The sequence below is a fragment of the Hevea brasiliensis genome, chromosome 9 (assembly GCF_030052815.1).
Source record: "Hevea brasiliensis isolate MT/VB/25A 57/8 chromosome 9, ASM3005281v1, whole genome shotgun sequence".
Classification (NCBI taxonomy): domain Eukaryota; kingdom Viridiplantae; phylum Streptophyta; class Magnoliopsida; order Malpighiales; family Euphorbiaceae; genus Hevea; species Hevea brasiliensis.
The window spans coordinates 28,758,061-28,774,856 of NC_079501.1; the positions used below are offsets into that span (position 1 = coordinate 28,758,061).

The 16,796-nt window shown below is 34.9% G+C and overlaps 1 protein-coding gene across 1 annotated transcript; it reads right to left on the reverse strand.

Moving 5' to 3' along the window:
- Window positions 1-1,890: 1,890 nt before the first annotated feature.
- Window positions 1,891-2,688, reverse strand: LOC110654759 (putative RING-H2 finger protein ATL21C). Its single transcript, XM_021810863.2, has one exon. It carries the CDS (start codon window positions 2,686-2,688, stop codon window positions 1,891-1,893), a length of 798 nt encoding a protein of 265 aa, XP_021666555.2.
- Window positions 2,689-16,796: the final 14,108 nt, after the last annotated feature.

Consider the following 16,796-nt stretch of genomic DNA (forward strand, 5'->3'; position numbering starts at 1 on the left):
TATTGGAAGAGCTATTTTATGATAATAAAATATCTATTCTTCTTTTTTTTTTTTGTAATTATCTATTCTTCATTTATTTTATAAAGAAAAGCAACTTCACTATAAAAAATGTAGACTTCAAGAAAATAGAACATTGACTTCAAACTATTCATTACTAGGAAACTGATTTGACAAATTTAATGTAATTTCAAGACTAGAACTGAAAACGGGGCAAAATCATCAACATTTAATCTTCAAGTTCTCATCGACAAGTGGGGCATGAATTCCAACCTTCAACCAACGAGAGATGCACCATTAGTGAAATATATGAGAGCATGACATCCTTGTCAACATGAACTAGGCACCAGATAATCCCTCTAAACAAATTGCACAGTCACTGCCCTCATCCTTCGTGAAAAACCTCCACTTATTCAACTTATTAAGTGCGAAGCTCGCTGCACTTTTGCGAATCACATGTTGGCCCACTTTGCCCTTTATCATGGTCTGATCAATAGTATCTACATCAAGCAAGTCTTCATGGATAATCTGCACGTCGGCCACCACCACATGAAATCCCAAGAAAGGGTTTTTATTGGCCATAAAAATAAGGAAGCTAGCAATGGGACAAGACAAGAATTCGTGTAATGAGTCGTCAAAATTGAAGCAAGAAAACAAGTCATCAAGATAGCATCGGTAGAGTGGCTGACCAAGTAGGTGAAGAGGATGATGGAGGTTGGAGGGAAAAGTGGAGGTTGGAGCAAACGGGTAGGCTTGCATCTCGATCAGGTCTCTTTCAAGATTTCTGTGCAATTTTCGATAATTGAAGTGGAAGCGAAGCTCGAGAAAAAAAAAAAAAAGGTGACTGCATGGGATTGAGGAACTTGCTTATAGAAGAATTTAAGATGACATCAATTCTTCTGGCACTCATCTTGAAAGATGACTAAAATCACTGGGTATTGAGAATACAAATGAGGAAATTTCTTAGTTTTGGGTTATATAGAGGTTTCAAATTCACAAAGTAATCATATTGTATCTCTTTTTCTTTTTTTCCCGGTGGAGATTATCGTTGGTTTCACAATCCACATCGGATTTGAAGTTTCCGACGTAATTAATCATTCTTAATTTGGTAAACATTACTTGCAATCTAATTGGACAGACGAGAGTGGATTTATATATATGTAGGAAATTTATTTAAATGATTGATGAGAAAATATTTTGTAAATATATATTAATTAAAAAATATTAAAAATTAATTTAAATTTAATATTTTAATTAAAAATATTAAAATAATAAAATAATTTTTAAAATTTTTAATAACATTAAAAGTAATATTTTTTTAAAATATAGTTTTTAACCTCTAAAATTTAATGTTAAATGGGCCCTAAATTTGCAGCAATTACATTTTAAAAAAATAAAAATTTGCAATTACATTTACAAAATTATTTGTCTCGTAGGATGGCTAGATTTCTTGTAAACTTGAAAATAAAATCACGAGTTGGATCTTTTTCTTAGATTAAGGGCAAAAGAGCAGAAATTCTTGTAATATAGACTGCAGAGGATGGTCAGAGAATCATCGTGATTCTATATTATACATGCTTAATCTTCATTAATTAGCATAAACATTAAACAATCTCATAAATTCTGGTCGAAATGAGCAAACAGATTGGCTAAGTCACTCACACCATCATTCAATACAATTATCATTCAATACAATTAAGGATAAAGAAAAGCAACTTCATTATTAAAAAAATGCAGACTTTTAACAGAATAGAATATTGAATCCTATAACCCCTTCGAACTGACCATTGCTCGGTAACTGATTTGATGAATATAATCTAATTTCAAGACTAGATTTGAAAACTGTGGCAGAAAACAAAAAGTGGCCTCTGAAAACAATACAATCATCAGCATTCAATCCTCAAGTTCCCGTCGACAAGTGGGGCACGAATTCCGAACCTTCAACCAGCGAGAGATGCATCGTTCGTGAAATATATGAGAGCAGGGCATCTTCGTGAGTGGGAATCTGGCTCCAGATAATTCTTCTAAACAAATCGCACAGTCACCGCCCTCCATCGCAGCGAAAAACCTCCACTTCCTCAACTTGTTCAGCACGGAACTCGATGCACTTCTGGGAATCACTTCTTGGCTCACTTCGTCCACTATCATCCTCAAATCAATGGGATTTGCATCAAGCAAGTCTTCATGGATAATATTTACGTCGGCCACCACAGGAAACCCCAAGAAAGGGTACCTATTAGCCAAAAAGATGAGGAAGTTTGCAATGCGATAAGTCAAGAATTCGCGTAATTGGTAGTCAAAAACGAAGCAAGAAAACAGGTCATCAAGCTGGCGTCGGCAGAGTGGTAGATCAAGTAGGCGAAGAGGTTGAATCTGGAAGGGAAAAGAGGAGGTTGGAGCAGTTGGATAGGCCTCCATCTCGATCAGTTCTCCTGCAAGGTTTCTGAGCAATTTTCGGTAATTGAAGTGGAAGCGAAGCTCGAGAAACAAATTGGAAGGCTGCGTGGGATTGAGGAACTTGCTTATAGAAGAATTTAGGTTGACTTCAATTCTTCTAGCACTCATCTTGAAAGCGGACTGAAACCGCTGAGTATTGTATGAGGAATTTTCTTGGTTTTGGATTATATATATAGGTGTAGTTAGTGTTCTTTTCCTGTCGGTGGAGATTACACCGTTAGTTTCATAACCCATGTGGGATTTGGAGTTTCCCACGTATCTTAGTAATTAATGATTCTTGATTTGTTTATTTATTTAGATAATGGAACATAAGATTTGGGTAAATATTACTTCTGATTATCTAATCGGACGGATAAGAGTGGGTATATAAGGAAAGTGAGTTCCTAAAAGGAAAGAATTTATCAAATCCAATCCATACTGACTGAATCTGATATAAAATCAAACACAGGACAATGAATATTAGTGAGAGAAAAAAAATTGATAAACACAAATCAAATAAATCATTCCATAAACGAGGATTCGATTCTCAAGTCATATATGGTTCATAAACTCTAAACTTTTTCAACTAATATAATGAACAATGTGATGATAGTACAACAAAGAATTTCATCGATACATAAAGAATCAAAGAATAATAAACATAAAAGTGACCCCAAATTCTATATGTGCATTTTATATATAATTTACTCTAATTAATATGTGTATTTTATTTAATGCATGTTACTTTTCATGATAAATCAAGCTTAAATATAAATTTTTTTATTGAGTTTTTACTAAATTTTTGAAAAACCCATTAATGAGTTCTAATTTTAATTGAATAGAAATTAAAAAAAAAAAAACCTCTATGTAAAAATATACATGGTTCTACAATTTTATTTATTTATTTTTTAAATGAAAAGAAAAAACTATTCTATGAAAGTTTATAAAGAACTCATATTTTACTTTTTCATTTTCATGAATTTTGTAATGTGAAGAACTTATATAAATTATATGATTCATATGTTCTTATATTATATATCATATATTTTGATTCACATGATGATATAAAAGGCTAATAAACCGACCCAGCTAAGCTCGCCCATCCGAGTTTAGAACCGAACAAAACTCGTCCATCCGAGCTTAGAACCGGGCAGAGCTTGACTATTCGATCTCAAAACTCGACACCTAAAAGGGAGCTCTGAGGAGATCTCTAATAATGTTCTGGCCTATTTTAAAAGATCGGACAAATCGAAGAGATCAGTATTCTCTTTGAGTTTAGACCAAACAAAGACCACGCCACTGATTACGCCTAATTCCCACCACATTCTAAAGATGATTACCTTTATAACTTAAGTAGGGAATTGGTGAAGATCTGGTTAACATTTCATCCCAATCATTATAAAAATAGGGTAAAGCTTCAGAAATAGGTATGCAAACAAAACACTCACTTCTATCATACTAAATGCTGGATTCATAATCCCATTACTAACTTGAATGTCGAAGTGGTTAATAACTACCATTGGCTCTCACTTGTTCTTTATTTTTAGGGGCCTTAATCCGGTCAAATCTAGTATCCAGAAAATTCACGACAACATCATTCGGCGTCATTTGTGGGAAAAAACCACTGGCTATTTTTTCCTCCACTTTCTTATTAAAACTTTTTTTTTTATGGTTTTCTCTAGGAAATTTTTGATTTCATTCATAATAGTTTCATGGCTGACACAAGTTTAAACTCCGAAAAGACACCTTCAGAAATCTTAGGTGACATGGATGCTTTGCCAATAAACCCACAACCAAATGTGGCAGCCCATGGAACCCAGCCAATATTCCTCTCCGATCCCGATTCTTTGATTAAAAAAATCAAGGAAATGGAAGCTATGCTGAAATTATTGAAGAGAGAATACGAGCAAAATATTAGGGGTAGCACCCCTGATACACTTATGATAATACTGCCTCCTCCATCTTCTGTAACTACCATACCATCTGGAAAGCCAGTTAGAGAAGTAAAATCTAGAAATAGCAAGGGAAAGGAAAAGAGAGTTTATTCTGATGATGATGAATCAAACTCTAAATAAAGAACTCTTAGCTAGAAAATTGCACGAGCAATCAAGAAATTCCAGAAGAATTGCCACAATGGTGATTAAGGAGTGGGAGATGGTTCACCATTGAGTGAAAAAATATTATCAGAAGTTTTTCCATCAAAATTTAAATTCCTAACTCTAGAAAAATATGATGGGACCTCTAACCCCAGGAGTCACTTGGCAAATTTTCATACAATGATGATTTTACAAAATGTTAATAATTTTATTTTGTGTAGGTTTTCTAACAATGCTGGTAGAACTGGTTCAAAAGTGGTATCAAAGTCTCCCAGACTCTATAGAGAACTTTGAGCAGCTGGCAAGTTCATTTAAGCAGAAATTTGCAAGCTGCATTACACCCAGAAAGCTATCATCTGACCTTAGGAAGATTCAATAAGCAAAATAAGAATCTCTCAGAGAGTATGTATCTAGATAGAAAACCTTTACCACAAAATAGCCTGCGAGGCGATAAAAAAGGGATCAAAAAATAATAGTTTTATGGATTCCCTAATAAAAAATTCGGCTTTGGACTGCGAGTAATTGATGGAATGAGCAAAGAAGTACATCATGTTAGATGATGAAAGAACAGCCTTAAAAGAGGAAAGGTTTATGGGCTAAAGTTCAAAAAGGAGAGATAAAAAAAGATGCAGTGATTGGTGAGCTTATGTTTTAGACTCTGGAACCTCTCGACGAGATCGGTATAGCTCATACATGTTGCTGACAAAATCTAAAGTCTGGATATTAATGTGGATACAGAAGAATGGCCAAGAAATCAAATGGCCACAGAAGATGAACCAAAAATTGAAAATCAAAGAGACAAAAAGAAGTACTGCCATTTTCATGATGATCACAGACATAGCACAGATGAATGTCGACGGCTAAAGGATGAAATCGAAAAACTCATTTGAGAAGAAAATCTCAAAAGGTTTACTAGAACAGAAGGAAGATAGGATAAATCAAAAGAAGAGCTAGGAAAAGCACGACAAATGAGAGCCCATTGGAGTCATCGATGTCATAGCAAGAGGACCAGGAGGGCATAAAAGTAACAGTAAATGGGTAGCCGAGGCTCTCAACTTGGAAAATGTATTTTTCATCGACACAGAATCCATTTCCAAGGATTTGATCATTCTTGAGCCAAAAGACTACAAAAATATTAAAAGACCTCATTTTCACTGTCTGGTGATTAATATTTTGTTGAACAGGTACATTGTATGAAGAGTTCTTGTCGACATAGGTAATTTGGTCAACCTAATCATGCTGGAAGTTTATGAGAAGCTAGAATTGAAGAAAGTAGATCTCACCAAAGTAATGTTCCCCTTCGTCAGACTAGGAGATAAGACCGTGCCAGTAGCTGAAACCACAAATTTAACAGTAATCTTAGGCAATAAAGTCCACAAGTGTATAATATATGGGAAGTTTATAGTAGTGGACATAACACTTTCCTACAATGCCATCTTAGGATGACCAATTTTAAATAGCAATAACATCTTGATTGATATGGATTGTTTGTGTTTGAAGTTTTCAACATCAGGTGGAATAGCCATGGTAAGAGGGAGCTAGAAATCAGCACAGGAATGCTACAATTGATCTACAAAAGCAGTGAGCAAGGTCATGCTACAAATTAATCTCCTGGAAAAACCAAAAAATAGTATCTCTCGAGAGCTGGCAGATTACATATAAGAGGTTAATATCCACATGGGAAAAAAGTTCAGGATCGGTACCACATTACAAGGTTCGAACAGGGACAACCTCATCAAAATGCTTGCTGAGAGATCGTCCACCTTCGCTTGGAGTTCGAAAGAAGTGCTAGGAGTATATTTGACAATCATGTTTTACAACCTCAATGTTGATCCAAACACCAAGCTAGTATAATAAAAGAAAAAGAAAATTATGGTGGATAGGCAGCAAATTATTATAGAGGAGGTCCAAAAGCTATTAAAAGTGGGTCTCATAAGGGAGGTCAAATACCTAACATGGCTAGCGAACGTGGTCTTAGTAAAAAAGTTGAACAACAAATGGAAGATGTGTGTTGACTTTACCGATCTCAACAGAGCATGCCCAAAAGACCATTACCCATTACTAATAATTGATAAGCTAGTCGACTCCATAGTAGGACATTCTATATGTTCTCTAGTAGATGCCATCTCAAGATCCATCTGTGACACCCCTTACCCGACTACAGTGTAGCCGAGCAAGTTATGCCACTCAGTGTGCCGGAGCACTCTATTGTATCTTAATTCATTTTTATCATAGTTTTGAAAATAATTTGTGAAATATAATTCATTTATTGAAATTGTAATTTATTTGAGGTTCCGAAAATTTTAAAGAAAATCCGGCAGAGTACCGGCTAAAAATGGAGAAAACCGTTCTTCGGAACCTGTGAAAAACACTTCCTATATTCTTATTCATTCATCTCAACTCCATTTATCAAAATCTCAATATTTTTCAGTTCACATTCATTTCTCAATCATTCATTTCATGTGATAATCATATATATATCACAGATAAACATTCACTTTTTCATTTACAAACACAATTCTCATTATTTACATGAGCATCAAATTACATTTCATAAGTTCATTTACACATGAGAAAATAAGATCAATTACAAAATACCAAAATGACACCTAGTGTCCTACCAATGCACTGTAGCCTGTGAGGTGACACAGACACTATGCAGAGCTGCAGGATGGACTTACCCAATCTGTGGTCTACTGGCTCTCGATCAGCATTTTTAGTACCTACGCGTTGCAAAAGCGACGCGCTAAGCATAAAGCTTAGTGGTGCAAATAATAAAATAGAAAGAAATAATATGCAAATAAAAATCATAATTTCTTAGCCATTGTGTTCATAAGAACTGAATAATTACCAACTTAATGTTTAGTCGAGGGCTAATTATGTTTTATGATATTAACTTCTTCATGCATTTTATTTATTTATTTTCTTCATGATCTTGAGTTTCTTTGTATTCTATCGTAATCATTTCTGATATTTAATTTTCGTATTTTCTTTAACAATCAGTTCAATTACAGTTATACTTTTCCATGCCCAAGTAACCTATACAAATTGACCGGACTGGATAAACGGGTAAACTAGCACTGGGTACCAGGTACCTCGGGCCGTCACACCATCGGTCACAATGTGTCTCCCGGTGTGCAAACAGAATGGCTAATAAGCCATATAAGCAATAAGGCATAAAGCCAAGTAAAACATCATAATCAGTATAGCCATAGGCTATCACATCACAGAATGGCAATGAAGCCATACATCATACGCAGTACTGCTATCAGAAACCTATTGGCATGCCAACCTATCCAAACCAATCACATTAGGCCTACTAGGGCATTTGATACTTTTGAATTCTTCAATTTTTGAATTTCAAGTTTTTATGTCACTATTCACTTCAATAGTCAACAAAAAGTTGACTTTTGCATAGAACATAGGTGCATTGGTTTTAACACTCCCAATGTACCACATTTTGCATTTAAAACTTGTTGGTTTTGGTCACTTTCTCAAAGCTTAGGTCATTTTGGCAAAATTGCCAATTTTCGGTTTTGGTGCTCCGAAGTTGCACTGTTCTATTGGTCGATCTACTGTTGGAATTTGACAAAACTTCCTTCATAGAAAATGTTCCTTATTATGTCTAGTTGAATTTCTTTTTTTGAATCACTCCATTTGGAGTTTTGTAGCTCAAGTTATGGCCAAAATAAGTTTACTGTTCACGTGCACTGTTCATGCTACACTTTTGGGTTTTGGCAGATTTTGGTCCAACTTTGGTCAGTAATTTGACCAAGTTAAGTTCATAATTTTGTCTAACTTTCTTCATATGAAATGTTCTACTATGCCTTAGGTTTCCATCGGTTCAAGAATTGCCTAAATCCGAGTTTTCTAGAGAGAGTTATAGCCATCCAAACATTACTGCTCAAATCAAAATCTGCAGAGTTGCAGGTTTGAACAGTGACTGTGACTGCCATTTGGGTTAGGTTCTGGTCATAATTTGGGGTAGGTTTCCTCATGAAAGTTGTTTGTCTATGTCTTAACTTGTTGCTGTAAAAATTTCAGGTCAATTGACCAAATCTACAGTGAGTTATGGCTAAATGAACAGTTACTGTTCATTTGGTCATTCTGCAGGGGCTGTTTACAGGGTATCCGGATTGGGGCCAAGTTTTGGTCCTCTTGCTTAGGTCTTTTGGACATGGTTTCTTCAGCAAAAATGTGCCATTACAAGCCTAGTTTCATGTCCAAATGGCCAAACACCAATTGGACCAACACAGCCCAAGTTATGGCAGTGCAAGTGGACTGAATTTTCAATCCCTCTGCTGCTGTCCTAGGGCAGCCTACCTCTTCACTTTGCAATTCTATTTTTCAGTCCAAATTGTGCTTAACTTACCTAAAATGGTCACTAATTGAACATTATAATGTTCTTTAATCAATTCAAATGCCAAGTCCAATTTTTCACTTCTCAAAACCCTAATTCCTATCTCCATTTCACCACATGCTTGAATTTACTAACTAATCCATTTTACTTATATTTATATACTTTAAACATAGTCCCTAGTGCACCCCAAGTCCATTAAAGCACTAAATCTTGTTCCTCACTTAGGGGCAGCCGAAATCCATGGGCCACATACACTTAGTTTTTGTTCATTTAAGTCACAAGTTCTTACTCAATTCAAGTTGCTAATCATGAAAGTAAAAAAAATTTTGGGTATCTAATGCACTAACCTCAACTTGAAGAATCTCCAAGCTTGTCAACTTTAATTTCTCTTCTCCCTTTTGCTCCCAAACACCTTAGCAAGCTTCTAGAATAAATTTTTGTGTTGAGAACTTGAGGAAATATGGTGGGAGTTTAGGGCTTCATGAGCTTGCCAAGCTCATCAATGGAGGAAGGGGAACATGGGTTTCGGCTGTTTTTTTTGGGGAGGGATGGCTGCTCACGTTTTTCTTTTCATTTAGTCCATTTTTAGTCTCTTTTATTGGTTAGTCGAATGATGGCTTAATTGTGATTGGTCATAATTTATAAATGACATCATCAAGATGTCATAAATGAGCTTTTCTTTGATTTTTCTTTTCTTTTCTTCACTACTCAATTTCAATTTAATTTCTAGTAATGTTTCTTCATATTTTATGTCATATTAATTATTTAATCAATTGGACAAGTCGGCTAAAAATCACCTCTGAAGGCGAAATGACCAAAATGCCCTCCGTTTGGCTTAACGGGTCAAAATTGTCTGTACCGATTGAAAAATTTTTCTAGGTATTTTCTTGACATTCTAATGCCATGGGAACCTCAATAACCCTTCTCTGGAGTCCCAAAAATTATTTTATAATTTTTCCCCCGAGTCTAGGGCTCCTCGTTGCGAGAACCGCATCTTCCCTCTGGTTACCCATCGCTAGAGCACCGGCTCGTTTAACTTGGTTGTATTTTATTTCAAAAATTTTTACTAAATTTTTCTTATTAATATTTGAGTTAATTATGATTCCCGACTTTAGTTTAAATATTTTTTCGGACATTCTAGCTGTCCGGACCGACACTGGTCACCGGAACAGTAGAATGTAAGGAGTTGCTACGGGGAGGGTGTTACACCATCAGATAAAGATGAATCCCAAAGAGAAGGAAAAGACACCATTCATCATAGATATGGGCATTTTTTGTTATAAGGTAATGCCTTTTAATCTTCAAAATACAGGTGCAACTTATTAAAGATTAGTCAGTAAAATGTTCAAAAAGCTAATTGGTAAGACGGTAGAGGTCTATGTGGATGACATGATCATAAAGAGTGATGCATACATTTTACATAGTTAATTAAGTTAGATTTCATGGTCATTTTCTTGATTTATTAGTCATTTTTAATTAATTTTATTAGTTATTTAGTTAATTTTGCATAATTGTCTATTTCTAGACTAATTTGTAATTTTGCTTTTGCTTTGTATATAAAATGGTGTCTTAAGGGACTAAAAGTAATTGTGTAAGTGAAGAGTAATTTTCAGATCCAAAATTGCTAAAATGAAGCTTGGAAACTAAAAATTGTGAAGTTGCCGAAATCCACATGACTTGCTACATAACCTGTACAGTTTTTGCATAGGAATTTGAAGGAATTGAACATTTGCCAAAAAGTGCACAACTTGTTGTACAACTTATGTGGATTCCTTATGCAGCTTCACAGAAGAGACTCTGCACCTGCCGAAACTTGCACAACTGACTACACAATTTGTGTAGCTCCTCATGCAGCTTCACAGAAGGAATTTCCAGATGGCTGAAACTTGCATAACTTGCCGCATAACCTGTGCAATCCAAATATGCACTTTCACGAGAGGCTTCAAAGCATGCAGAAACTTGCACAGACAGCCCGCATAACTTGTGCAACCTCACGAGAAGCCCCTGTAACTGCCAGATTCACACAAGATCTTGCATAAACTGTGCATTTCTTCATAAATGAGCTGAAAAAAAAAAGATTATCCCATGTGAATTGATTACCTCACACACCATTTTAGGGTTTTCTTTATCAGAGAATATAAATAGATAATTTTTACCTCATTTAGACACAAACAAATATAGGAAGGGAGAAAGACACAGAAAAGGCAAGGGAGAGGAAGCGGCTGACATTTGCTTTCATTCCTGACCCAGATTTGGAAATTTCTTCTTTTCTTTACCATTTTCTACCTTTCTTTTACTGGATTTCTTAGTTCTTAATTTATTTTCTATATTTATTTCCATATTTGCTTGGAATCTTTTGTATTAAATATGGGTAGTGAGTAAGGATTCTAGAGCTTGGATATGTAATATTTAAGATATTTTGTGGATTTTAATTGGGTAATCCATATTATATGGTTTTTAAGAGGTTTCATTCATTTCTTGTGCACTTAATAACATGCTTAGCATAGGATCCCATTAAGTAATGTTCATAATCCTTCATTAAAGCACCGAAAAGAGAAAACCTTGAGATAGATAATTAAGAAATTAGAATTAATTAACTTAGATCTAGAAATAGACTAAGGATTAAGAGGATTAACAGATTGATTAGGGAATCTAATGGGTTTTAATTAATTTCAACACCACGAAAGTAGGATTGAGTTAATTAGAACACTCTTTGTCTCACTCAAAAGGATATTCAAAGAATTTAAGAATTAATCTCCTTGAAACCCATAATTGCCATGTGTTTGGATAACTAATTTAAAATCCCAAAATAGCTTGAATATGAACCCCTAAACTCCAGAATCATTTTATTATTATTGATTGCTAGTTGACTTCGATTGATTAACAATTTAATTTTTGTCACACTTAAATTTTTAGGGTTTATTTTTTATAAATATAGTTGGATTCCCATTTAGGTTATTTCTTAGTTGAAATTGCAATTATACTCTTAAATTCCATTCTCTTCCTTTCATTACCTATTTAGTTTAAATTTAGCTATAATCAGTTAATTTTACATCAACAATTCAATCACTAACACAACTCTTCGAGGGAAACTCTTCGAGGGAACAATATCTTATCTATACTACTTGCGCGACCCGTGCACTTGTGGTAGTCCATATTAAGTTTTTGGCGTCGTTGCCGGGGAGTTATTTGTTTGTGATTGAATTCTTGATTATTTTAGTTGTTTATAGTTTTTATCTTTATTATCTTTTCATTTTATGTTTTTTGTTCTTTTTAGGTACTTTTTGATCTTTTGTGAGAAGAGCCAAAAGTACAAGTGACACATCTCTTTTGTTTAATCCTAAAATTGAGAAGTTTTGTTGAGCCAATAAGAAAGAGACTAGAAGAAGACAAGAATCTTTGAGAGTAGCTAAAATTAAACCAGAAATGGCTAAAGAAAGAGTTAGAATTAGTGGTGGTAATGCTGAAAATAATAGAAATAATGAAAATAAAGCTCAAGTGGAAAAAGTTATCAATGCTAATGTGCCTAGGTGAAGTATGATAGATCATGCATTCTCATATTTTGATGATTTGAGAGAAAGTATTGCAAGACCAAGGATAGATGCAAACAGCTACAAGATGGATTTTAGGGTACTTTAAATGATTCAAAACTCTCAATTTGGGGGTCATCCTTCAGAAAACCCACACGCCCATCTTAATAAGTTTGTTATGATTTTTGACATGCAAAAGCAATCAGGAGTGTCTGATGATGCAACAAGGCTGAAATTGTTTCCATTCTCTTTGAAGGATAGAGCTTTGGATTAGCTTGATTCTCTACCCCACAACTCAATTATGAATTGAGAGTAGCTTACTGATGCATTTCTTGCCCAATATTTTTCACCTGGAAAAACACAAGAATTAAGGAATCAAATGACAGCTTTTAGGCTAAGAGAAGATGAAACTCTCTATGAGTCATGAATGAGATGGAAGGAGTTAGAGAGATAATGTCCACATTATGCCATTCCAAAATGGATGATAAATAAGAATTTTTGTACAAATGCCACTCCTGCTATTATAGGAATCATTGATGCTTAAACAGGTGGAGAGTTCATTATGAAGCATGAAGATGAAGCCTATGAGTTGTTGGAGAAAATTGCAAAGAATACTTATCTTTGGAGTAGTCCAAGAGGGCCACCTTCAACACAAAAGAGACAAGCTGCTAGAATGTATGATCTTGATTCTTTCAATATGACCAATGCCAAATTTGATGGACTTACAAATATTTTGGCAAAGAAAATGGAAGATTTAAGCATGCTGGTTACCTCATCATCATCTTTAGGAAATTCTCAACAAGTTGCTTATGCAAAAGGAACTACTAGCTATGGAGAAGATTATGGAGATCATGTTACATATGTTGGTAATTATGGAAATAAATAGATGGGCAATCCCTATTCTCAAACATATAAATCAGCTTGGAGGAATCATCCCAATTTTTCATGGGGAAATCAACAAAACTGAGGACTAAATCAGAATTTTCAACCACAATAACAAGGGAATCCATATCAGCAAAATAGGCAACAGTTGCCTGGATTTCAGTAAAGGAACACAAATCTTGTACCTTCAGTAAGACAGCAAGAGCAAGGTTCTACCATAGAAGCTTTGTTTTAACAAACCCTTGCAAATCAAACTAAGCATGATGAAGAAATGAGAGAGATGAAAGCAAGGCTGGAACAGCTGCAGACACATAACAGAATGTTAGAGAACCAAACTGTATAGTAAGCATCCTCTTCAGGTACCAAGTCTATGGGCAAGCTTCCAAGTTAGCCAAAAAAACCCAAGAGAACATAGTCAAGATATCACACTAAGGAGTGGGAAGGTAGTAAACAATGAAAAGTGTGCAAAAAATGAGAAGAGAGAAAATGAGAAAGAAATTGATGAAGGTGAAAAACTAGAAAATGAAAAAGAAGAGAGTTCAAGAAAAAGTAAAGAAGAGGTTAAAGAGAAAGAAGAGAAGTATGTACCTCCAGAACCTTACAAGCCATAACTTCCTTTTCTACAAAGATTTCAAAAAGCTAAACTTGATAAGCAATTTGGGAATTTTTTGGAGGTCTTGAAGAAACTATACATAAATGTGCCTTTCATTGATGCTCTTTCACAAATGCCCTCTTATGCAAAATTCTTAAAAGAAATTCTCTCAAACAAGAGGAGACTTTAAGATCATGTGACTGTAGCCCTGACAAAAGAGTGCAGTGCTATACTCCAAAGGAAACTCCCTCCAAAGCTCAAAGATCCAATGAGTTTTTCAATTCCATGCCACATTGGGGAATCATGTTCTACAAAAGCTTTATGTGATTTAGGGGCTAGTGCAAGCCTTATGACCCTCTTCATATATGAAAAGCTCAACATGAGAGATCTTAAGCCAACCCACATTTCTCTTCAGTTAGCAGACAGATCAATTAAGTATCCAGAAGAGATTTTAGAGAATGTGCCTTTAAAGGTTAGAAAGTTCTACATACCAGTTGACTTTGTCATTCTGGACATGGAAGAGGATGCTAATATTCCAATTATTCTTGGAAGGCCTTTCTTAGCTACAGCTGGAGCACTAATTGATGTCAAAGGTGAAAACCTCACTCTTAGAGTTAGAGAGGATCAATTGGTTTTCAACATTAATAACACCATGAAGAAATATCATTTTGAAGCTGATTCTTGTTTAAGAATTGATATCATTGATGAGCTTGTTGAAGAGCATTTTAGAAAGAGATATTCGAAAGATTCACTTGAAAATTACTTAGTTCATGGAGGAAGCATAGATCATGATAATGCTAGTGTGGCTGCATTTGCTCAACACTTGGAAAGTAGTCCACCATTTACCTCAGCATCAGTTTTCAACTTACACAAGAGGAAAAAGTTGAATTTAAGCGACCATCATTCAAGGAGGAAGATGCACCTAAGGTAAAACTTAAACAACTCCCTTCTCAGCTCAGGTATGCATTTCTTGGCACCAATGAAACTTATTCAGTAATTGTTACTGCAAATTTGAGCACTTTAGAGGTTGATAAGTTTTTAAGAGTGTTGAGGCAATATAGAAAGTTTTTGGCATATACAATAGACGACATTAAGGGAATAAATTCAAATTTTTGCATGCATAGAATTATCTTAGAGGAAAATTGTAAGCCATTTATTGAACATTAGAGGAGGTTGAACCCCAATATGAAATAAGTGGTCAAAAAGGAAATTCTAAAGTTGCTTGATGCAGGAATAATATATCATATCTCAGACAGTACATGGGTGAGTCTAGTGTATGTTGTCCCTAAAAAAGGTGGAATGACAGTGGTTAAAAATGAAAACAATAAATTAATTCCCACCAGAACAGTGACTAGTTAGTGAATGTGCATAGATTACAGAAAATTAAATAATGCTACTAGAAAAAATCATTTTCCACTTCCCTTCCTTGATCAAATGTTAGAAAGACTAGCTAGGTATTCTCTTTTCTGCTATTTAGATGGATATTCGGGGTTTTTCCAAATCCCTATCCATCCAATTGATCAAGAGAAAACTAATTTTACTTGTCCATATGGAACCTTCACCTATAAAAGAATGGCATTTGGGCTATGTAATGCACTAGCCATTTTTCAATGGAGCATGATGGTAATATTCTCATATCTCATTGAAGATATAATGGAGGTTTTTATGGATGACTTTTCTGTTTATGAATCTTTATTTGACAATTGCTTGGCTAATCCTTCTATAGTTTTGCAACGTTGTGCAGACACTGACCTAGTTTTGAAATGGGAAAAGTGTCATTTCATGGTTCAGGAAGGGATAGTGCTCAGACATTTGGTGTCTAGCAGGGGAATAGAGGTCGATAAAGCTAAGGTTGAAGTCATAGAACATATGCCTCCTTGAACCAATGTCAAGGGAGTTCAAAGTTTTTTAAGACATAATGGGTTCTACAGGCTCTTTATTAAAGATTTTTCTAAAATAGCTAAACCTTTGTCTAACTTACTAAGCCATGATGCACCATTTATATTTGACCAAGAGTGTTTGGATGCCTTTTGCAGGTTAAAGAAAGCTCTTACTACTACAACAATTATGCAACCACCTGATTGGAGTCTTCCTTTTGAAATTATATGTGATGTTAGCGATTATGCAATTGGAGCTGTTCTTGGTCAGATAAGAGAGAAAAAGGCTTATGCTATTTATTATGCTAGTAGAAAACTGGATGAGGCTCAGCTCAATTATGCAACTATTGAAAAAGAATTCCTAGTAATTGTTTTTGCATTGGAAAAGTTCAAACGTTACATCATTGATTCAAAGGTGGTTGTATTTTTAGATCATGAAACCATTAGCTATTTGCTCCATAAGAAGGAGGCTAAACCTAGGCTCATTAGGTGGATTTTGCTGCTACAAGAGTTTGATTTGGAAATTAGAGATAAGAAATGAGCTGAAAATATAGTTGCTGATAATCTAAACAGGTTGAAAGTAGAAAATGAGGAAATGGATGCAATTCCTATTGATGAGTTTTTCTTAGATAAGCAACTTTTCTCTCTTGTTACTAAATTTCCATGGTATGCAGACTTGGTGAATTATCTATCTTGTGGAGTGCTAGCTCCAAAAAGGAAATGGCAGCAAAAGAAAAGGTTTCTACATGAAGCAAAATTTTACAGTTAGGATGAGCCCTTGCTGTTTCATAGATGTGGGGATGGATTGATCAGAAGATGCATTCCTAAGGAAGAAATTGGAAATGTCATGCATCACTACCATGCATTAGATTATGAAGGGCATTTTGGAGTTTCCAAAACGGCTGGTAAAAGTTTACAAGCTAATTTTTTTTTGCCAAATCTCTTCAAGGATGTTAAAGAATTTGTGTTAAAATGTAATAAATGCCAAAGGAGTGGAAATCTATCAAAGAGACATGAAATGCCCCT

Bases quoted from the DNA above. Each gene is read 5' to 3' on its own strand.
- LOC110654759 (XM_021810863.2), bottom strand. From the start codon at position 2,688: ATGGGTTATGAAACTAACGGTGTAATCTCCACCGACAGGAAAAGAACA.